Genomic DNA, 22,652 nt, shown 5'->3' on the forward strand with positions numbered 1-22,652 from the left:
CTCCAGGCAGCCAGCTCCTCTCCAGGCAGTCAGCTCCTCTCCAAGCAGCCAGCTCCTCTCCAGGCAGCCAGCTCCTCTCCAGGCAGCCAGCTCCTCTCCAAGCAGCCAGCTCCTCTCCAAGCAGCCAGCTCCTCTCCAAGCAGCCAGCTCCTCTCCAGGCAGCCAGCTCCTCTCTAGGCAGCCAGCTCCTCTCCAAGCAGCCAGCTCCTCTCCAGGCAGCCAGCTTCTCTCCAAGCAGCCAGCTCCTCTCCAGGCAGCCAGGTCCTCTCCAAGCAGCCAGCTCCTCTCCAGGCAGCCAGCTCCTCTCCAAGCAGCCAGCTCCTCTCCAAGCAGCCAGCTCCTCTCCAAGCAGCCAGCTCCTCTCCAAGCAGCAGCTCCTCTCCAAGCAGCCAGCTCCTCTCCAAGCAGCCAGCTCCTCTCCAAGCAGCCAGCTCCTCTCCAGGCAGCCAGCTCCTCTCCAAGCAGCAGCTCCTCTCCAAGCAGCCAGCTCCTCTCCAAGCAGCCAGCTCCTCTCCAAGCAGCCAGCTCCTCTCCAAGCAGCCAGCCAGCCCCATGCAATCTGTCAGTGCAGTGTTATCTAACATGAAAATTATACCCGGGACTATTTTTCCTTGCATGGCGGCTAAGTAGTGTGCCGAGGCCAGAGCTATGTCGATCTTAAAGAGGGCTTTCTCTGTGGCATGTCAGGCAATTGTGTCTGGATGCTATGCTTCCAGGTATTTCAATGCAGCCCCTGGAGGCCTTTCATCTTTAATCTCTCTGGTCTGAGCAATAGGGTAATATGCTCCGAGGACGATAGGGGGTTTTAACAGTCTTTACAGCCAGTCCATTTCAATGTGTGGCTGGATGCCTGGCAGGCTGGCGGTTGAGGTTCATCAAAAATATCCTCCTCCTTCATTGGAGATGTTGTCATACTTCCTACTCACTTCCTTAATCTGTCTGTCGGGTGTTTATCAGTCTCCCTCCCTCTCTGTCTCTCCCTCTCTGTTTGTCTCTGTCTGTTTTATTTCACCAAATAAAAGCTGAAAGATCAGACAGAAAACAGTTTACAAAGTCTGAAAGTAGTTTGCATAGTTGAAAGTGTTTGTTTTGACAGTTCTGAATTAACACGCTTGCTTGTGTTAGTATGCAGAGAGAGAGAGAGAGAGGATTCGCCCTCAGGGTTGTGAGTGATGTCCTGTTTGGCTTTGATGTCGGTGTCATTGGTTTTGATTAAAAGTTCGACAGGCAGAGGCACTGTGCTGGGGAGAAGGGTGCAGATCACCATTTCTGAAGGAGAACTTCCTTTGTAGGCTCCCGAGTGGCGCAGCGGTCTAAGGCACTGCATCTCAGTGCTAGAGGTGTCACTACAGACCCTGGTTTGTATCAGGCTGTATCACAACCGGCCGTGATTGGGAGTCCCATAGGGCAGCACACAATTGGCCCAGCATCGTCCGGGTTTGGCCGGGGGTAGGCCGTCATTGTAAATAAGAATTTGTTCTTAACTGACTTGCCTAGTTACATAAAGGTAAAATAAATAAAAATGATTTTTTTTTTAAATTGAGAATGAGGCAAAAATACCACACACATCCTAATGAATATAAAACATTAGTTGAAGAGAAATACATGAACCTGTGAAAAGAATGGAAAGGGAATAAAGATTTGAATATATGTTGTGTTGACACAGTATAGAGGGTACACAAGATGGTAAACCTGCATGTTTTCAAATGTTCTTTGTTGCACCTGCTTGACAACCTGCTTGACAACCTGCTTGACAACCTGCTTGACAACCTGCTTGACAACGATCTGGTTTTATTCTGCCCAACAACAAAAGGAAAAATGACAAATCAACAACAAAAAAAATGCCATTGAATCATTATTTATTTGCAGCGGTGTCTGTCTGTCCAGGTTAATTTATCATGTGCTTCCCCTTGTAGACGGACTGACAGACTGCATGGATCCCGACTGCTGCGCTCAGAGTCTGTGTCTGACCAATCCACTGTGCCTGGGAGCAAGGGATCCACTGCAGATCATCCAGCAGAGCCAATCACCTTCGCTGAAAGTCAGATCATTCTACGACAGAGTCAAGTTACTGGTGGGGAGGGATGGCACCCACATCATCCCTGGAAACAACCCCTTCAACTCAAGGTAGCCATCTGTCCATTCTACTCACTTCGGGATATAATCAACTGTTTATACAGTAAACATCAGCGTAAGGGCAGAATATTCTACAGTAATTACCACTGACTTTCACAGTCACACAGTCACACAGTCACACAGTCAGACAGTCACACAGTCAGACAGTCTCACAGTCACAGAGTCTCACAGTCACACAGTCTCACAGTCACAGAGTCTCACAGTCACACAGTCACAGAGTCTCACAGTCACACAGTCTCACAGTCACACAGTCATAGAGTCTCACAGTCACAGAGTCTCACAGTCACACAGTCACAGTCACACAGTCTCACAGGCACACAGTCACAGTCACACAGTCACAGTCACACACTCACACAGTCTCACAATCTCACAGTCACACAGTCACACAGTCTCACAGGCACACAGTCACAGTCACACAGTCACAGTCACACAGTCACACAGTCACAGTCACACAGTCACAGTCACACAGTCTCACAGTCACAGGCACACAGTCAGACAGTCACACAGTCACACAGTCACACAGTCACACAGGCACACAGTCAGACAGTCACACAGTCACACAGTCACACAGTCACACAGTCACAGGCACACAGTCACAGTCACACAGTCACAGTCACAGTCACACAGTCACAGTCACACAGTCACAGTCACACAGTCACAGTCACACAGTCACAGTCACACAGTCACAGTCACACAGTCACAGTCACAGTCACACAGTCACACAGTCACAGTCACACAGTCACAGTCACACAGTCACACAGTCACAGTCACACAGTCACAGTCACACAGTCACAGTCACAGTCACACAGTCACAGTCACAGTCACACAGTCACAGTCACACAGTCACAGTCACACAGTCACAGTCACAGTCACACAGTCACAGTCACACACTCACACAGTCACAGTCACACAGTCACAGTCACACAGTCACAGTCACACAGTCACAGTCACACAGTCACACAGTCACAGTCACACAGTCACAGTCACACAGTCACACAGTCACACAGTCACAGTCACACAGTCACACAGTCACACAGTCACAGTCACACAGTCACAGTCACAGTCACACAGTCACACAGTCACACAGTCACAGTCACACAGTCACAGTCACACAGTCACACAGTCTCACAGTCACACAGTCACAGAGTCTCACAGTCACACAGTCTCACAGTCACACAGTCATAGAGTCTCACAGTCACAGAGTCTCACAGTCACACAGTCACAGTCACACAGTCTCACAGGCACACAGTCACAGTCACACAGTCACAGTCACACACTCACACAGTCTCACAATCTCACAGTCACACAGTCACACAGTCTCACAGGCACACAGTCACAGTCACACAGTCACAGTCACACAGTCACACAGTCACAGTCACACAGTCACAGTCACACAGTCTCACAGTCACAGGCACACAGTCAGACAGTCACACAGTCACACAGTCACACAGTCACACAGGCACACAGTCAGACAGTCACACAGTCACACAGTCACACAGTCACACAGTCACAGGCACACAGTCACAGTCACACAGTCACAGTCACAGTCACACAGTCACAGTCACACAGTCACAGTCACACAGTCACAGTCACACAGTCACAGTCACACAGTCACAGTCACACAGTCACACAGTCACAGTCACACAGTCACAGTCACACAGTCACAGTCACACAGTCACAGTCACACAGTCACACAGTCACAGTCACACAGTCACAGTCACACAGTCACACAGTCACAGTCACACAGTCACAGTCACACAGTCACAGTCACAGTCACACAGTCACAGTCACACAGTCACAGTCACACAGTCACAGTCACACAGTCACAGTCACAGTCACACAGTCACAGTCACACACTCACACAGTCACAGTCACACAGTCACAGTCACACAGTCACAGTCACACAGTCACAGTCACACAGTCACACAGTCACAGTCACACAGTCACAGTCACACAGTCACACAGTCACACAGTCACAGTCACACAGTCACACAGTCACCCAGTCACAGTCACACAGTCACAGTCACAGTCACACAGTCACACAGTCACACAGTCACAGTCACACAGTCACAGTCACACAGTCACAGTCACACAGTCACACAGTCACAGTCACACAGTCACAGTCACACAGTCACAGTCACACAGGCACAGTCACACAGTCACAGTCACACAGTCACAGTCACACAGTCACAGTCACAGTCACACAGTCACAGTCACACACTCACACAGTCACAGTCACACAGTCACAGTCACACAGTCACAGTCACACAGTCACAGTCACACAGTCACACAGTCACAGTCACACAGTCACAGTCACACAGTCACACAGTCACAGTCACACAGTCACACAGTCACAGTCACACAGTCACACAGTCACAGTCACAGTCACACAGTCACAGTCACACAGTCACAGTCACAGTCACACAGTCACAGTCACAGTCACACAGTCACAGTCACACAGTCACAGTCACACAGTCACAGTCACACAGTCACACAGTCACAGTCACACAGTCACAGTCACACAGTCACAGTCACACAGTCACAGTCACACAGTCACAGTCACAGTCACACAGTCACACAGTCACAGTCACACAGTCACAGTCACACAGTCACAGTCACACAGTCACAGTCACAGTCACACAGTCACAGTCACAGTCACAGTCACACAGTCACAGTCACACAGTCACAGTCACAGTCACACAGTCACAGTCACACAGTCACACAGTCATAGTCACACAGTCACAGTCACCCAGTCACACAGTCACAGTCACACAGTCACAGTCACACAGTCACAGTCACAGTCACACAGTCACACAGTCACAGTCACACAGTCACAGTCACACAGTCACAGTCACACAGTCACACAGTCACAGTCACACAGTCACACAGTCACAGTCACACAGTCACAGTCACACAGTCACAGTCACACAGTCACAGTCACAGTCACACAGTCACACAGTCACAGTCACACAGTCACAGTCACACAGTCACAGTCACACAGTCACACAGTCACAGTCACACAGTCACACAGTCACAGTCACACAGTCACAGTCACACAGTCACAGTCACACAGTGCATCCGGAAAGTATTCAGACCTCTTGACTTTTTCTATATTTTGATACGTTACAAAATAATTCCCATCAATCTGCACACAATACCTCTTAATGACAAGGTGAAAACAGCTTTTTACAAGTTTTTACAAATGTATTAAAAATAAAAAACAAAAATACTTTATTTACATAAGTGATCAGACCCTTTGCTATGAGAATCGAAATTGAGCTCAGGTGCATCCTGCTTCCATTGATCATCCTTGAGATGTTTCTCTGTGGTAAATTAAATTGATTGTACATGATTTGGAAAGGTACACACCTGTCTATATAAGGTCTCACAGTTGACTGTGCACGTCCTAGCAAAAGCCATGGGGTCAAAGGAATTGTCCGTAGCGCTCCGGGTCAGGATTGTGTCGAGGCACAGGTCTGGGGAAGGGTACCAAAAAATGTCTGCAGCATTAAAGGTCCCCAAGAGCACAGTGGCCTCCATCTTTCTTAAATGGAAGAAGTTTGGAACCACCAAGACTCTTTTCCTAGAGCTGGCCGCCCGGCTAAACTGAGCAATTGGGGAGAAGGGCCTTGGTCAGGGAGGTGACCAATAACCCGATGGTCACTCTGACAGAGCTCCAGAGTTCCGCTGTGGAGATGGGAGAATCTTCCAGAAGGACAACCACCTCTGCAGCACTCCACCAATCAGGCCTTTATGGTAGAGTGGCCAGATGGATGCCACTAGTCAGTAAAAGGCACATGACAGCCCGCTTGGAGTTTGCCAGAAGGCATCGAACTTATTCCATGAGAGACAAGATTCTCTGGTCTGATGAAACCAAGGTTGAACTCTTCGGCCTGAATGCAGAGCTTCATGTCTGGAGGAAACCTGGAACCATCCCTACGGTGAAGCATGGTGGTGGCAGTATCATGCTGTGGGGATGTTTTTCAGAGGCAGGGACTGGGAGACTAGTTAGGATTGAGGGAAAGATGAACGAGAGGATCTGCAGAGAAGAATGGGAGAAAGTCCCCAAATACAGGTGTACCAAGCTTGTAGCGTCATACCCAAGAAGACTCGAGGCTGTAATCGCTGCCAAAGGTGTTTCAACAAAGTAATGAGTAAAAGGTCTGAATTCTTATGTAATGTGATATTTCTGTTTTTGATATTTTATAAAAACCTTTATGCAGTACTGTGTGTAGATTGATGAGGGGGAAAAAACGATTTAATCCATTTTAGAATAAGACTGTAAACGGAACAAAATGTGGAAAAAGTTAAGGGGTCTGAATACTTTCTGAATGCACTGCACTGTACATTAAGAGGATTGATTCATGTGTTGTCACACCATCTTCATACCTTCACCTCGTAGCTATGTCCTCTCTTGCAGCCTGGCAGCGTTGATCAGAGGCCAGGTCGTGACCACGGACGGGACTCCCCTGGTGGGGGTCAACGTGACGTTCGTCAAGTACCCCCACTATGGCTTCACCTTGACTCGTCAGGACGGCACGTAGGTGATTTTTGTTGGTGTTTGAATATGACAACAGATCTTTAGATATATGAATGGATTTATGTCCCTTAGGTGACTTGGATATCGTTGAGTGATTTGAGGATGGTGAGGATCAACGGGTTTGTAACCCCCTTTTGTCCTCTTGTCTTTGTTCCTCTCTAGATTTGACCTGGTGGCCAATGGGGGCGTGTCTCTGGCCCTGCTCTTCGAGCGAGCTCCGTTCCTGAGCCAGGAGCGCACGGTGTGGCTACCCTGGAACCGGTTCTATGCCATGGACACGCTGGTGCTGAAGACGGAGGAGAACACCATCCCAGCCTGTGACCTCAGCGGCTACGTCCTCCCCGACCCTGTGGTGGTGGCCTCGCCCCTCTCCTCCTTCTTCAGCTCTCACCCTGCAGAGAGGCACATCATCCCTGAGACTCAGGTACATACACAGCGCTCTCTCTTCTCTATCTCTCTCGCTCTCTATCTCTCTTGCTCTCTCTCTCTCTCTCTAGCTCTGTTTCTCTTTCTCTCTCTCTAGCTCTGTTTCTCTCCCTCTCTCTCTCTCTAGCTCTGTTTCTCTCTCTCTCTCTCTAGCTCTGTTTCTCTTACTCTCTCGCTCTCTAGCTCTGTTTCTCTCTCTCTCTCTCTAGCTCTGTTTCTCTCTCTCTCTCTCTCGCTCTATAGCTCTGTTTCTCTCTCTCTCTAGCTCTGTTTCTCTCTCTCTCTCTCTCTCTCTCTCTCTCTCTAGCTCTGTTTCTCTCGCTCTCTCTAGCTCTGTTTCTCTCTCTCTCTAGCTCTGTTTCTCTCTCTCTCTCTCTCTAGCTCTGTTTCTCTCCCTCTCTCTCTCTCTCTAGCTCTGTTTCTCTCTCTCTCTCGAGCTCTGTTTCTCTCTCTCTCTAGCTCTGTTTCTCTCTCTCTCTCTCTCTCTCTCTCTCTAGCTCTGTTTCTCTCACACTTTATTGTCTTCTCTGTCTCACGTTTCTCTCTTCCTCTTCCTCTCTGTTTCCCTCTCTCCCTGCTCCTCCTAGGTGGTTCATGAGCAGCTGGAGATCCCGGGCACAGGTCTGAAGCTGTGCTACCTGAGCTCTCGTGCCTCCGGGTACCGCGCCCTGCTGAAGGTGACTATGACCCAGGCCCTGGTGCCTCTCTCCCTGGCCAAGGTGCACCTGATGGTGGCCGTGGAGGGACATCTCTTCCAGAAGTGGTTCCACGCCTCTCCTAACCTGGCCTACACCTACATCTGGGACAAGACCGATGTCTACAGGCAGAGGGTCTATGGTCTGACCCGAGCGTCTGGTGAGTAGCAGCGTGAGATGTTTGGTCCGTTATATTAGATGTAACCATCTACCCAGACACAGTACCATGTGTTACTGCAACAGGTTGGCAGAGCTCTCTGACAATCTCTCACTCATTCTAATCAGACATAAGCTTTCTATCCTTCTCTAAATGATCACATGTTTAGTTAAGTTGACACCAGCGCAGTAACAGACTGTGCTACTGTGTAGGTGTGAACAGTTGTCTACCTCGGGGCCCATCCATTCACACATACAGCATGTGATCAGGCTGAGTACGTTTCTCTCCACACACACACACACACACACACACACACACACACACGTCTCATTAAATGTCACTCGCCTGATTAACATTCCTATTGAAGTAAACTAGACCTGTGTATCACGTGTGGTTGGTGTGACCATGAAGACATTTAGATCATTCACTGACTGTATGTTCAATGTCTGTGTTACTTTATGAGGCGATGTTAAAGTTTGGGATGGAGAATAAAGTGTTATTCTCCTCTGTTTTTCTACAGTGTCCGTGGGGTTTGAGTATGAGACGTGTCCCAGTCAGATCCTGTGGGAGAAGAGGACAGCGATGCTGCAGGGATACGAGCTGCTGCCCTCTAACTTAGGGGGCTGGTCCCTGGACAAACATCACACCCTCAACATCGCCAGTGGTACGACTCTACAACGTTTTGTTTTCATATTTTATGGATTTGATTTATTTGATTGAGATAGGACAGTGGAGGGTAGACAGGAAAGGAGAGAGAGATTGCGAGTCGGAAAAGGACAATGTGTTCTTAACTGACTTGCCTAGTTTTTTTTTTAAAAGACCTACATCCTTTAAAAGTCAGAACAGGGCCGTTTTAGAAGCGAGTTCCCTCACGCCGGGACAGACCAGCTACTATCACAGTCAGATCATTCACAACTGTGTGAATTCTTTCCGTTTTTTTGTTTAGTGTTGTGAAATGTTAAAAAGGTGCGGTCACTGAAACCAGACCACTTATTTGAGCGTATGAATGAATGTTTAACATCCAAGTGGCCTTGTCTCGTCTCATCTCTATATCAGTACAGCGCCACTGCTAATCTCCTCCGACAACACCGGTGTTTCACCTCCGTGTTTGACAGGATTAGGCGTGCCCTGAATACCAATAGAATATTCCTGTGTGGAGGCAATGACAAGCAGGGAGTCAATGACGACAGCTGGTCTTACTGGGGTTCGACGCGTAATGACATTACAGACAAGAGACTTGACAATTGACATACATTTAAAAGTGTGTGTGTGTGTGTGTCCAGAAGTCCCCACAAGAATAGTAAACGAACAAAAAAATGTGACCAACTGAGGATCATTTTGTTTGTCTCCACAAGGTCAAATGCTATTTCTATTGGGTTTAGAATCCGGGTTAGTTTTCGGGTTAGGTTTTCGGGTTAGTGTACCATTTAGGGCGAGGGAAAATAGGATTGGGACTGAATTGTGTTTCCCCCCACAAGGTTAGATACACATGCAGTGCCATCAGAAATGATTCACACCCCTTGACTTCTCCCCCATTTTGTTGCTAAAAAAAAAGTCTGATTAAAATGGATGTAATTGTCATTTCTGGTCGACGATCTACACAAGGTACTCTGTCATGTCAAAGTGGAAGATAAACGTGAACATTTTTATTTTATTATTTTAAATATGAAAAATAAAACATTAGACAAGTATTCAACACCTTCCTCACCCTGAAACTCACCTTGTTTCTATAGCAACACTTTGAACAGTATTGGATTACAGATTGAATGACTTTGTTTTATTTTTGGGGAAAGTCTAAAATGATAAGTAAGTTCATATTAAGATGGAGGTTGATAATTTTTTTTTAAAAGGGTCTTTGTTCCCTTGCTGTATTTTTAGGATCTAAAAGGATATCGTTTTGAATCAGAACTGTTTGCCTCTACTGTTTCAGGCATCTTACACAAAGGCAGTGGGGAGAATGTGTTTGTCTCAGAGCAGCAGCCTCCAGTCATCAACAGCATCATGGGTAACGGGCGCAGGCGCAGTATCTCCTGTCCCAGCTGCAGTGGTCTGGCCGAGGGCAACAAGCTGCTGGCCCCCGTGGCGCTGGCCTGTGGGGGGGACGGCAGCCTGTACGTGGGAGACCTCAACTTCATCCGCCGGGTCTATCCCACCCTCAACACCACGGCTGTGTTGGAGCTCAGGTAAGGTATCAACGTGCAGAGGGTGTCAGTGGAGGAGGGTGTCAGTGGAGGAGGGTGTCAGTGGAGGAGGGTGCCAGTGGAGGAGGGTGCCAGTGGAGGAGGGTGCCAGTAGAGGAGGGTGCCAGTAGAGGAGGGTGCCAGTGGAGGAGGGGTTAAGTAGAGGAGGGGTTAAGTAGAGGAGGGTGTCAGTGGAGGAGGGTGTCAGTGGAGGAGAGTGCCAGTGGAGGAGGATGTCAGTGGAGGAGGGTGCCAGTAGAGGAGGGTGTCAGTGGAGGAGGGTGTCAGTGGAGGAGGGTGCCAGTAGAGGAGGGTGTCAGTAGAGGAGGGTGCCAGTGGAGGAGGGTGCCAGTGGAGGAGGGTGCCAGTGGAGGAGGGGTTAAGTAGAGGATGGTGTCAGTGGAGGAGGGTGCCAGTAGAGGAGGGTGTCAGTAGAGGAGGGTGCCAGTGGAGGAGGGTGCCAGTGGAGGAGGGGTTAAGTAGGATGATGGGTGGAAACTAACAAGGTTGGTTTCTTTGTTTTGTTTTCAGAAATAAAGACTTGAGGCATGGGTAAGTTATGCGTCGTCCAGCAGCTTGGTGACATTGCCTGACATACAGCTGTAGAAAGCGATAGTTGTCTTCCTGTATGTTGGGGCGCCTTTGGAATGTTCTCCCAATCTCTGTTTTAGTCCTTTGAGGGATTATCTGTCCCAACTCTTAAAATTGATTTTAGTTGCTGGAGGTCATTATTATTACCATCTAAAATATATATATTTTTATTTTACCTTTATTTAACTTTAACTCAGTTAAGAACAAATTCTTATTTTCAATGACGGCCTAGGAACAGTGGGTTAACTGCCTGTTCAAGGGCAGAAATATTCTCTCATATAATTTCTCCGTAGGAACAACCCAACACACAAGTACTACCTAGCGGTGGACCCAATGTCTGGGGCGGTCTTCCTCTCAGACACCAACTCTCGGCAGATATACCGCGTGCGCTCACTCACCAGCGGGCGGCAGTTGTTGGACAATGCCCAGGTGGTGGCTGGGACCGGCGAGCAGTGTGTCCCCTTCGACGAGGCTCGCTGTGGGGACGGGGGCAAGGCCATGGAGGCCGCACTCATGAACCCCAGGGGTGAGTACCAGAAGCAGGGGCTATCAACCAGGACTGGGGAGGTGACAGTGACTTGTTACTGAGTACTGTTGCAGGGCTACTGTGCTCCACACGTTCACTATAAAATCAGTTCCACACCTCTAATTTCCTTAAGGATTATTTTGCTATAGCTGACTGTCACTTGCAAACTGTCACTTGCAAACTGTCACTTGCAAACTGTCACTTGCAAACTGTCACTTGCAAACTGTCCCTTACAAACTGTCCCTTAAAAACTGTCCCTTACAAACTGTCACTTACAAACTGTCACTTACAAACTGTCCCTTACAAACTGTCCCTTACAAACTGTCCCTTACAAACTGTTACTTACAAACTGTCACTTACAAACTGTCCCTTACAAACTGTCCCTTACAAACTGTTACTTACAAACTGTCACTTACAAACTGTCCCTTACAAACTGTCCCTTACAAACTGTCACTTACAAACTGTCCCTTACAAACTGTCACTTACAAACTGTCCCTTACAAACTGTCACTTACAAACTGTCCCTTACAAACTGTCACTTACAAACTGTCCCTTACAAACTGTCCCTTACAAACTGTCACTTACAAACTGTCCCTTACAAACTGTCACTTACAAACTGTCCCTTACAAACTGTCACTTACAAACTGTCCCTTACAAACTGTCCCTTACAAACTGTCACTTACAAACTGTCCCTTACAAACTGTCACTTACAAACTGTCCCTTACAAACTGTCACTTACAAACTGTCCCTTACAAACTGTCACTTATAAACTGTCCCTTACAAACTGTCCCTTACAAACTGTCCCTTACAAACTGTCCCTTACAAACTGTCACTTACAAACTGTCCCTTACAAACTGTCCCTTACAAACTGTCCCTTACAAACTGTCCCTTACAAACTGTCCCTTACAAACTGTCCCTTACAAACTGTCCCTTACAAACTGTCCCTTACAAACTGTCCCTTACAAACTGTCACTTACACATTTATTGTGGGATTTTACACATTTATTGTGGGATTTTACACAGGTTCACCTGCTGTTCATTTGGGCTGTTTAGCTGTCACTCAATATCACAGGAGGTTGGTGGCAGGTTAATTGGGGAGGACGGGCTCGTGGTAATTTTATTTATTTAGATATATTTCATTTCACCTTTATTTAACTAGGTAGGCTAGTTGAGAACACCTTTATTTAACCAGGTAGGCTAGTTGAGAACAAGTTCTCATTTGTAACTGTGACCTGGCCAAGATAAAGCACAGCAGTTTGACACACACAACAACACAGAGTTACACATGGAATAAACAAAACATAGTCAATAATACAGTAGAAACAAAAGAAAACAAAGTCTATATACAGTGAGTAAAAATGAGGTAAAATAAGGGAGTTAAGGCAATAAATAGGCCATGGTGGCGAAGTAATTACAATATAGCAGTTAAACACTGGAATGGTAGATGTGCAGAAGATGGATGTGCAGGTAATGGCTGGAGTGGACTAGGTGAAATGGTATCAAATTCAATTTGCTCTGATACAGCCATTATTATGAGCCGTCCTCCCTTAAGCAGCCTCCACTGCTCAATATCTATCAAGTGTAGACTATCTTCAGGGGGTGGGTGTATGGAAACGACAGTGATTTGTACAGAGCAGTGACCTGGAAAAGAGACGATGGCACTTCCTGACACCAAACTCCTGGGCGTAGTGTTGCACTGTCACTTGGTGTCACAAGCAGGATGAGGAGCTAGCACACCGACATCCTGATGCCAGTTCCATGTTACAACAGAATACCTGATGGGCACAACTTTGACTTTGTTTTGACTGTTTGTGTCAGCAGCACCAGGACTAGTTTTCACATGTCAGAATGTTGTGATTTCTAACCCTGCCCCCCCCCCCCCATGTCAGAATGTTGTGATTTCTAACCCCCCCCCCCCCCCCCCCATGTCAGAATGTTGTGATTTCTAACCCTGCCCCCCCCCCCCCCCCCATGTCAGAATGTTGTGATTTCTAACCCTGCCCCCCCCCCCATGTCAGAATGTTGTGATTTCTAACCCTGCCCCCCCCCCCCCCCCCATGTCAGAATGTTGTGATTTCTAACCCTGCCCCCCCCATGTCAGAATGTTGTGATTTCTAACCCTGCCCCCCCCCCATGTCAGAATGTTGTGATTTCTAACCCTGCCCCCCCCCCCCCCCCCCATGTCAGAATGTTGTGATTTCTAACCCTGCCCCCCCCCCATGTCAGAATGTTGTGATTTCTAACCCTGCCCCCCCCCCCCCCATGTCAGAATGTTGTGATTTCTAACCCTGCCCCCCCCCCCCCCCATGTCAGAATGTTGTGATTTCTAACCCTGCCCCCCCCATGTCAGAATGTTGTGATTTCTAACCCTGCCCCCCCCCCCCCCATGTCAGAATGTTGTGATTTCTAACCCTGCCCCCCCCCCCCATGTCAGAATGTTGTGATTTCTAACCCTGCCCCCCCCCCCCCATGTCAGAATGTTGTGATTTCTAACCCTGCCCCCCCCCCCCATGTCAGAATGTTGTGATTTCTAACCCTGCCCCCCCCATGTCAGAATGTTGTGATTTCTAACCCTGCCCCCCCATGTCAGAATGTTGTGATTTCTAACCCTGCCCCCCCCATGTCAGAATGTTGTGATTTCTAACCCTGCCCCCCCCCATGTCAGAATGTTGTGATTTCTAACCCTGCCCCCCCCCATGTCAGAATGTTGTGATTTCTAACCCTGCCCCCCCCCCCCCCCATGTCAGAATGTTGTGATTTCTAACCCTGCCCCCCCATGTCAGAATGTTGTGATTTCTAACCCTGCCCCCCCCATGTCAGAATGTTGTGATTTCTAACCCTGCCCCCCCATGTCAGAATGTTGTGATTTCTAACCCTGCCCCCCCCCCCATGTCAGAATGTTGTGATTTCTAACCCTGCCCCCCCCTCCCCCCATGTCAGAATGTTGTGATTTCTAACCCTGCCCCCCCCCCATGTCAGAATGTTGTGATTTCTAACCCTGCCCCCCCATGTCAGAATGTTGTGATTTCTAACCCTGCCCCCCCCATGTCAGAATGTTGTGATTTCTAACCCTGCCCCCCCCCCCATGTCAGAATGTTGTGATTTCTAACCCTGCCCCCCCCCCCCATGTCAGAATGTTGTGATTTCTAACCCTGCCCCCCCCCCCCCCATGTCAGAATGTTGTGATTTCTAACCCTGCCCCCCCCCCCATGTCAGAATGTTGTGATTTCTAACCCTGCCCCCCCCATGTCAGAATGTTGTGATTTCTAACCCTGCCCCCCCCCCATGTCAGAATGTTGTGATTTCTAACCCTGCCCCCCCATGTCAGAATGTTGTGATTTCTAACCCTGCCCCCCCCCCCCCCCCATGTCAGAATGTTGTGATTTCTAACCCTGCCCCCCCATGTCAGAATGTTGTGATTTCTAACCCTGCCCCCCCCATGTCAGAATGTTGTGATTTCTAACCCTGCCCCCCCATGTCAGAATGTTGTGATTTCTAACCCTGCCCCCCCCCCCCCCATGTCAGAATGTTGTGATTTCTAACCCTGCCCCCCCCTCTCTCTATGTCTTTCTGTCTGTCAGGGATCGCTGTGGATAAGAACGGTCTCATGTACTTTGTTGACGCCACCATGATCCGTAAGGTGGACCAGAACGGGATCATCTCCACCCTGATCAAGACCAACGACCTCACAGCGGTCCGCCCACTCAGCTGTGACTCCAGCATGGACGTCAGTCAGGTCAGGAGGGAACCGTGGGGAGCAAAACAAAGCTATGTTTTATATCTTTATATTTTGGACTTATGGGTCCTTTTGTGGGGGCAGAACACCTGTGTAGTGCTGCTGAGGCTAGACTTTGCAGTCTAAAAGATATCTCCATCCCTCTGCCTTATGGCCAAATACACTAAGCTGGACAACTACAGAGACTGTATTTTAGAGGGAGATACACTACATGACTAAAGGTATGTGGACACCTGCTCATCGAACACCTCATTCCAAAATTATGGACATTAATATGGAGTTGGTCCCCCCTTTGGTGCTATAACAGCCTCCACTCTTCTGGGAAGGCTTTCCACTAGATGTTGGAACGTTGCTGCAGGGACTTGCTTCCATTCAGCCACGAGCATTAGTGAGATCCGGCACTGATGTTGGGCTATTAGGCCTGGCTCTCAGTCCAATTCATACCAAAGGTGTTCGATAGGGTTGAAGTCAGGGCTCTGTGCAGGCCAGTCAAGTTCTTCCACACTGATCTCGACAAACCATTTCCCTATGGACCTTGCTCTGTGCACGGGGGCATTGTCATGCCGAAACAGGAAAGGACCTTCCCCAAACTTGTCTAGAATGTCATTGTATGCTGTAGGGTGAAGATTTTCCTTCGCTGGAACTAAAGGACCCAAACCATGAAAAACAGCCCCATTATTCCTCCTCTACCACTGTACAGTTGGCACTATGCATTGGGGTATGTAGCGTTCTCATGGCAACCACCAAACCCCATAGTCCAATGGCTGCGAGCTTCACACCACTCCAGCCGGTTGCTCGGCCATACAAACCCATTTCATGAAACTCCCGACGAAACAGTTATTGTGCTGATGTTGCTTCCAGAGGCAGTTTGGAAGTCGTTAGTGAGGGTTGCAACCGAGGACAGACGCGCTTCAGCACTCAGCGGTCCTGTTCTGTGAGCTTGTGTGGCCTACCACTTCGCGGCTGAGCCGTTGTTGCTCCTGGACGTTTCCACTTCACAATAACAGCACAGCAGGACAGACATTTGACGAACTGACTTGTTGGAAAGGTGGTATCCTACGACGGTGCCACATTGAAAGTCACCGAGCTCTTCAGTAAGGCCATTCTACTGTAAATGGTTTGTCTATGGAGATTGCATGGCTGTGTGCTCGATTTTATACACCTGTTAGAAACGGGTGTGGATGAAATAGCCGAATCCACTAATTTGAAGGGGTGTTGACATACTTTGTTTATATAGGGTATCTATAACTGGTCCTACATAGTGCTGCCTGTTTGTAGTCATACATTGACAGTATTAATACCCACCTATACAGAAATCCAATCTCTACCGTCTTCTGAGTAGGGTTGCACAATTCCGATATCTTTCCCTAAATTCCCAGGTTTTACAGATTCTCCATGTTGGAACATTTCTGGAATCAGGAGGGAATAACCTGGGAATTTTGGGGAAGTTACCAGAATTGTGCAACCCTACTTCTGAATAGTGTGTGAGAGAGAGAAAGTTGGATAGACTTGAAAGACTAGAGGGAGAGATCTACAGAGGGCTGGGGGGGAGACTAGAGGGAGATATCTACAGGGGGCTGGGGGAGACTAGAGGGAGAGATCTATAGAGGGCTGGGGGGAAGACTAGAGGGAGAGATCTACAGAGGGCTGGGGGAAACTAGAGGGAGAGATCTACAGAGGGCTGGGGGGAGACTAGAGGGAGAGATCTACAGAGGGCTGGGGGAGACTAGAGGGAGGGCTGGGGGGGAGACTAGACGGTGAGATCTACAGAGGGCTGGGGGGGAGACTAGAGGGAGAGATCTACAGAGGGCTGGGGGAGACTAGAGGGAGAGATCTACAGAGGGCTGGGGGAGACTAGAGGGAGAGATCTACAGAGGGCTGGGGGGGAGACTAGAGGGAGAGATCTACAGAGGGCTGGGGGAGACTAGAGGGAGAGATCTACAGGGGGCTGGGGGAGACTAGAGGGAGAGATCTACAGAGGGCTGGGGGAGACTAGAGGGAGAGATCTACAGAGGGCTGGGGGGAGACTAGAGGGAGAGATCTACAGAGGGCTGGGGAGACTAGAGGGAGAGATCTACAGAGGGCTGGGGGGGAGACTAGAGGGAGAGATCTACAGAGGGCTGGGGGAGACTAGAGGGAGAGATCTACAGTGGGCTGGGGGGGAGACTAGAGGGGGGGCTGGGGGGAGACTAGAGGGAGGGCTGGGGGGGAGAGGGAGGGCTGGGGGAGACTAGAGGGAGGGCTGGGGGGAGACTAGAGGGAGGGCTGGGGGGAGACTAGAGGGAGGGCTGGGGGGAGACTAGAGGGACGGCTGGGGGGAGGGCTGGGGGGGAGACTAGAGGGAGGGCTGGGGGGAGACTAGAGGGAGGGCTGGGGTGGGAGACTAGAGGGAGGGCTGGGGGAGGGCTGGGGGGAGACTAGAGGGAGGGCTGGGGGGGAGACTAGAGGGAGAGACCTACAGACGGCTGGGGGGGAGACTAGAGGGAGGGCTGGGGGGGAGACTAGAGGGAGGGCTGGGGGGAGACTAGAGGGAGGGCTGGGGTGGGATACTAGAGGGAGGGCTGGGGGGGAGACTAGAGGGACAGACCTACAGACGGCTGGGGGGGAGACTAGAGGGAGGGCTGGGGGGGAGACTAGAGGGAGGGCTGGGGGGAGACTAGAGGGAGGGCTGGGGGGGAGACTAGAGGGAGGGCTGGGGGGGAGACTAGAGGGAGGGCTGGGGTGGGAGACTAGAGGGAGGGCTGGGGGGGAGACTAGAGGGAGGGCTGGGGGGGAGACTAGAGGGAGGGCTGGGGGGGAGACTAGAGGGAGAGACCTACAGACGGCTGGGGGGAGACTAGAGGGAGGGCTGGGGGGGAGACTAGAGGGAGGGCTGGGGGGAGACTAGAGGGAGGGCTGGGGGGGAGACTAGAGGGAGAGCTGGGGGGGAGACTAGAGGGAGAGCTGGGGGGAGACTAGAGGGAGGGCTGGGGGGGAGACTAGAGGGAGAGCTGGGGGGGAGACTAGAGGGAGAGCTGGGGGGGAGACTAGAGGGAGGGCTTCCAGTGTGTTTGTGATGACTCATGTGTTCTGTGTCTGTTGATCCAGGTGCGTCTGGAGTGGCCCACTGACCTGGCGGTGAACCCCACAGACAACTCCCTGTATGTTCTGGAGAACAATGTGATCATGCGCATCACTGAGAACCACCAGGTCAGCATCATCGCTGGGAGGCCCATGCACTGCCAGGTCCCGGGCATCGACTACTCCCTGAGCAAGCTGGCCATCCACTCAGCTCTGGAGAGCGCCACGGCCATCGCCATCTCCCACACCGGCGTGCTCTACATCGCCGAGACGGACGAGAAGAAGATCAACCGCGTGCGGCATGTCAGCGCCTCCGGAGAGATTTCTCCGCTGGCCGGCGCCACCTCCGAGTGCGACTGCAAGAACGACGTCAACTGCCAGTGCTTCTCTGGCGACGAGGGCTACGCCACGGACGCCGGGCTCAACGCCCCCTCCTCGCTCGCCGTGTCTCCCGACGGCACGCTGTTCATCGCTGACCTCAACAACATCCGCGTGCGGGCGGTGAGGCGCAACAGGCCCGTGGCCACGCCCATAGGGCTGTATGAGGTGGGGTCACCGCGGGAACAGGAGCACTACGTGTTCAGTAGAGATGGGCTCCACAGACACACAGTCAGTCTGATCACCGGAGAACTCCTGTATAACTTCACCTACGGGCCGGACGGGGAGCTGGCTGCTGTGGCTGATAACTGTAACAACACCCTGAGGGTGAGGAGGGACGGCTCTGGTCAGCTGAGGCTGGTGCTGCTGCCTGAGAACCAGGTGGTCAGCTTGGGGCTGGACCCTGCCGGCGGCCTGCGCTCCGTATCTGCCCTAAACCAGGAAGTGGCGCTGATGAGCTATGCTGCGAACACAGGTCTGCTGGCCTCCAAGGCTGATGAGACTGGATGGACCAACTTCTATGAGTAAGGGAAAGGGAAAAGGGGGGATACCTGGTCAGTTGTCCAACTGAATGAAAGGGGGAATACCTGGTCAGTTGTCCAACTGAATGAAAGGGGGGATACCTGGTCAGTTGTACAACTGAATGAAAGGGGGGATACCTAGTCAGTTGTCCAACTGAATGAAAGGGGGGATACCTGGTCAGTTGTCCAACTGAATGAAAGGGAGGATACCTGGTCAGTTGTCCAACTGAATGAAAGGGGGATACCTGGTCAGTTGTCCAACTGAATGAAAGGGGGGATACCTGGTCAGTTGTACAACTGAATGAAAGGGGGGATACCTAGTCAGTTGTCCAACTGAATGAAAGGGGGGATACCTGGTCAGTTGTCCAACTGAATGAAAGGGGGGATACCTAGTCAGTTGTCCAACTGAATGAAAAGGGGGATACCTAGTCAGTTGTCCAACTGAATGAAAGGGGGATACCTGGTCAGTTGTCCAACTGAATGAAAGGGGGGATACCTGGTCAGTTGTCCAACTGAATGAAAGGGGGGATACCAAGTCAGTTGTCCAACTGAATGAAAGGGGGGGTACCTGGTCAGTTGTCCAACTGAATGAAAGGGGGGATACCTGGTCAGTTGTACAACTGAATGAAAGGGGGGGTACCTAGTCAGTTGTCCAACTGAATGCATTCAATTGAAATGTGTCTTCCACATTTAACCCAACCCATCTGAATCAGAGAGGGGGGGGGGGCTAACATAATCGACATCCACGTCTTCAGAGCCCGGGGAACAGTGGGTTAACTACCTTACTCAGAGGCAAAACGAGGGGATTCGATCCAGCAACCTTCCGGTTACTGGCCCAACGCTCTGTGTGAATATCCTTGTGTATATATGTGTAATGTGACTGGGTAAATGAACAATTCAGTGATATAACTCACATGCTCATGTGGGCTGAAGTAAATGAGTAATTACCATGGAAATAATGCATTAGTCAGAGAGAGAGAGAGAGAGAGAGAGACAGAGAGAGAGAGAGACAGAGAGAGAGAGAGAGAGAGAGAGAGTGGGAGAGAGAGAGACAGAGACAGAGAGAGAGAGAGACAGAGAGAGAGAGAGACAGAGACAGAGACAGAGAGAGAGAGAGACAGAGAGAGAGAGAGACAGAGAGAGAGAGAGACAGAGAGAGTGGGAGAGAGAGAGAGAGTGGGAGAGAGAGAGAGAGACAGAGAGAGAGAGACAGAGAGAGAGAGACAGAGAGAGAGAGAGAGAGAGAGAGAGAGAGTCTGGATTCTGTCAGATCAACAGTATGGTTATGTCACTGTCACCATCTGGTATCTGACACTGGTACTACACTGAGTACTAGAGGACATCTGTTGGTCTCACGTTTGATTAAACAACCAAGCTTTGTTTCCCAGCACACGTGTAAGGATTTGTTTTCCCTCCATGTCTACTTGACTCAGCTCCGTCCTGTTCCTTTCCCCCTGTGCAGGTATGACAGTGAGGGGCGTCTGACTAACGTCACCTACCCAACGGGGGTGGTGACCAGCCTGCACCGGGAGATGGAGCAATCCGTCAATGTCGACGTGGAGCGCTCCAACAGAGACGATGACGTCACCGTCATCACCAACTTGTCCTCTGCGGAGGCGTCCTACACCGTGGTGCAAGGTAACTAACAATGTCACCCCCCCCACAATTTTATTTTTTTTAAATCTCATAAAAAAATATATTCTACGAATTGGAATTTTCGTCATGTTGCTGCCCGACAAGACGGCCCCTGATCCCAGAGGTTATTACAGACGTTTAGCGAGGAGGGGGAGAGGGAGAGGGAGAGGGAGAGGGAGGGGGAGAGGGAGGGGGAGAGAGAGGGGGAGAGGGAGAGGGAGGGGGAGAGGGAGGGGGAGAGAGAGGGGGAGAGGGAGAGGGAGGGGGAGAGGGAGGGGGAGAGGGAGAGAGAGAGGGAGGGGGAGAGGGAGGGGGAGAGGGAGAGAGAGGGGGAGGGGGAGAGGGAGAGAGAGGGGGAGGGAGAGGGAGGGGGAGAGAGAGAGGGAGAGGGAGGGGGAGAGAGAGAACGGATTTCCCCGCTGACCCACGGGGGTGTGACAGAAAATAAATGCTATTTCATCTGTACGTCTGGAAACGACTGGAGTCGTGAGAATAAGAATTGAAGAGATTGATATGAACGTCTACCCTGGGGGGGGGGGCTCGTAAAAGAGGGCAAACTGACTTGTCTACCTCTAACTGCACACTTTATTTCAATCTGATGTGGGAGTTCTGACTGAAATGGCATCTCCAAAGTAAATCTGTCTTTAAAAGGATCGCAAAGTTTACTTCTCCTGTTTCAAGGAGATAAATTGAGTTTTGAAAGATGTTAAGAGCTGGTTTTGAGTTACTCTTGTTTTTGCTAGACGTGTTTCAAGAAGTTTTCCTCACGTTAAAACTCAGTGGATTATTTTGTTCCCAGATACCTTTTTTTTCCTCAGTTGTAGTCCATGATCTCATTACTGCATGGAAATGGAATAAAAGACTCATGTTCTGTATTTGGCTGAGAGACCCTCTTATCTCTGGTCATGTCGTTCTGAGAGAGGATACTTGTTATTGTCTGGGAGTAAAGTACACACATCCAGAGACCACATGTCCTCTAATGCAGAGCATTCAATCACGTCAAATGGAGTCTCTTCTCTGTAATAAAACACTTCTCATATAACACGTGTGTGTGTGTGTGTGTGTGTCTGCTGCTCCCCCTGCAGACCAAGTACGGAACAACTACCAGTTCTGTTACAATGGCACTCTGCGGGTGTCGTATGCCAACGGCATGGGCCTCAGTTTCCACACAGAGCCCCACATCCTAGCCGGCGCAGTCAGCCCTACCATTGGTCGGCGTAACATCACTCTGCCCACCGACAGCGGGCTGAATTCCATCGAGTGGAGGATGAGGAAGGAAGTGATCAAAAGTAAAGTGACCATATATGGCAGGAAGTTGAGGGTAAGCTGGAGTGCTCTGATGTCAATCCATTTCTGGAGGTTTTCTTAATCAATGCAGCTTGTTGTCTGTCAGACTAAAGGCCGTCTCTGTATGATGGCATGTGTCACTGAAGAAGAAAAATAGAGCTACGATATACAATTTAGAGAGTAATGTTGTATTTCAATATATATACAGTGTATTCAGACCCCTTGACTTAAAAATATATATATACTTTACAGCCTTATTCTAAAATTGATTTTAAAAAAACATCAATCTACACACAATACCCCATAATGACATCACAATACCCCATAATGACATCACAATACCCCATAATGACATCACAATACCCCATAATGACAAAGCAAAAGCAGGTTTTTAGACATTTTTGATAATTTATAAAAAATTTAAAAAACTTCATATCACATTTACATAAATATTCAGACCCTTTACTCGGTACTTTATTGAATCACCTTTGGCAGCGATTACAGCCTTGAGTCTTCTTGGGTATGATGCTACAAGCTTGGCACACCTGTATTTTGGGAGATTCTCCCATTCTTCTCTGCAGATCATCTCAAGCTCTGTCAGGTTGGATGGGGAGCGTCGCTGCACAGCTATTTTCAGGTCGATCGGGTTCAAGTCCGGGCTCTGGCTGGGCCACTCAAGGACATTCAGAGACTTGTCCCGAAGCCACTCCCGCATTGTCCTGGCTGTGTGCTTAGGGTCGTTGTCCTCCCTCCTCCCTTCCTCTCTCTCCACAGGTATCTGTGAC

General features: G+C 49.8%; 1 protein-coding gene across 1 annotated transcript in view; it reads left to right on the forward strand.

Annotated features, from left to right (window-relative positions):
* LOC110534851 (teneurin-2) overlaps positions 1-22,652 on the forward strand; it is a 146,961-nt gene that overhangs the window by 115,286 nt on the left and 9,023 nt on the right. Inside the window, exons 13-24 of the mRNA XM_036989631.1 lie at positions 1,917-2,127; positions 6,557-6,676; positions 6,839-7,100; positions 7,690-7,957; positions 8,475-8,618; positions 9,885-10,137; positions 10,666-10,686; positions 11,019-11,251; positions 14,832-14,986; positions 18,074-18,948; positions 20,408-20,583; positions 21,666-21,901. Coding sequence (XP_036845526.1) covers positions 1,917-2,127; positions 6,557-6,676; positions 6,839-7,100; positions 7,690-7,957; positions 8,475-8,618; positions 9,885-10,137; positions 10,666-10,686; positions 11,019-11,251; positions 14,832-14,986; positions 18,074-18,948; positions 20,408-20,583; positions 21,666-21,901 — 2,954 coding nt within the window. The remainder of the gene's footprint in view (positions 1-1,916; positions 2,128-6,556; positions 6,677-6,838; positions 7,101-7,689; positions 7,958-8,474; positions 8,619-9,884; positions 10,138-10,665; positions 10,687-11,018; positions 11,252-14,831; positions 14,987-18,073; positions 18,949-20,407; positions 20,584-21,665; positions 21,902-22,652) is intronic.

The sequence above is a fragment of the Oncorhynchus mykiss genome, chromosome 10 (assembly GCF_013265735.2).
Source record: "Oncorhynchus mykiss isolate Arlee chromosome 10, USDA_OmykA_1.1, whole genome shotgun sequence".
In the NCBI taxonomy this organism is placed as follows: domain Eukaryota; kingdom Metazoa; phylum Chordata; class Actinopteri; order Salmoniformes; family Salmonidae; genus Oncorhynchus; species Oncorhynchus mykiss.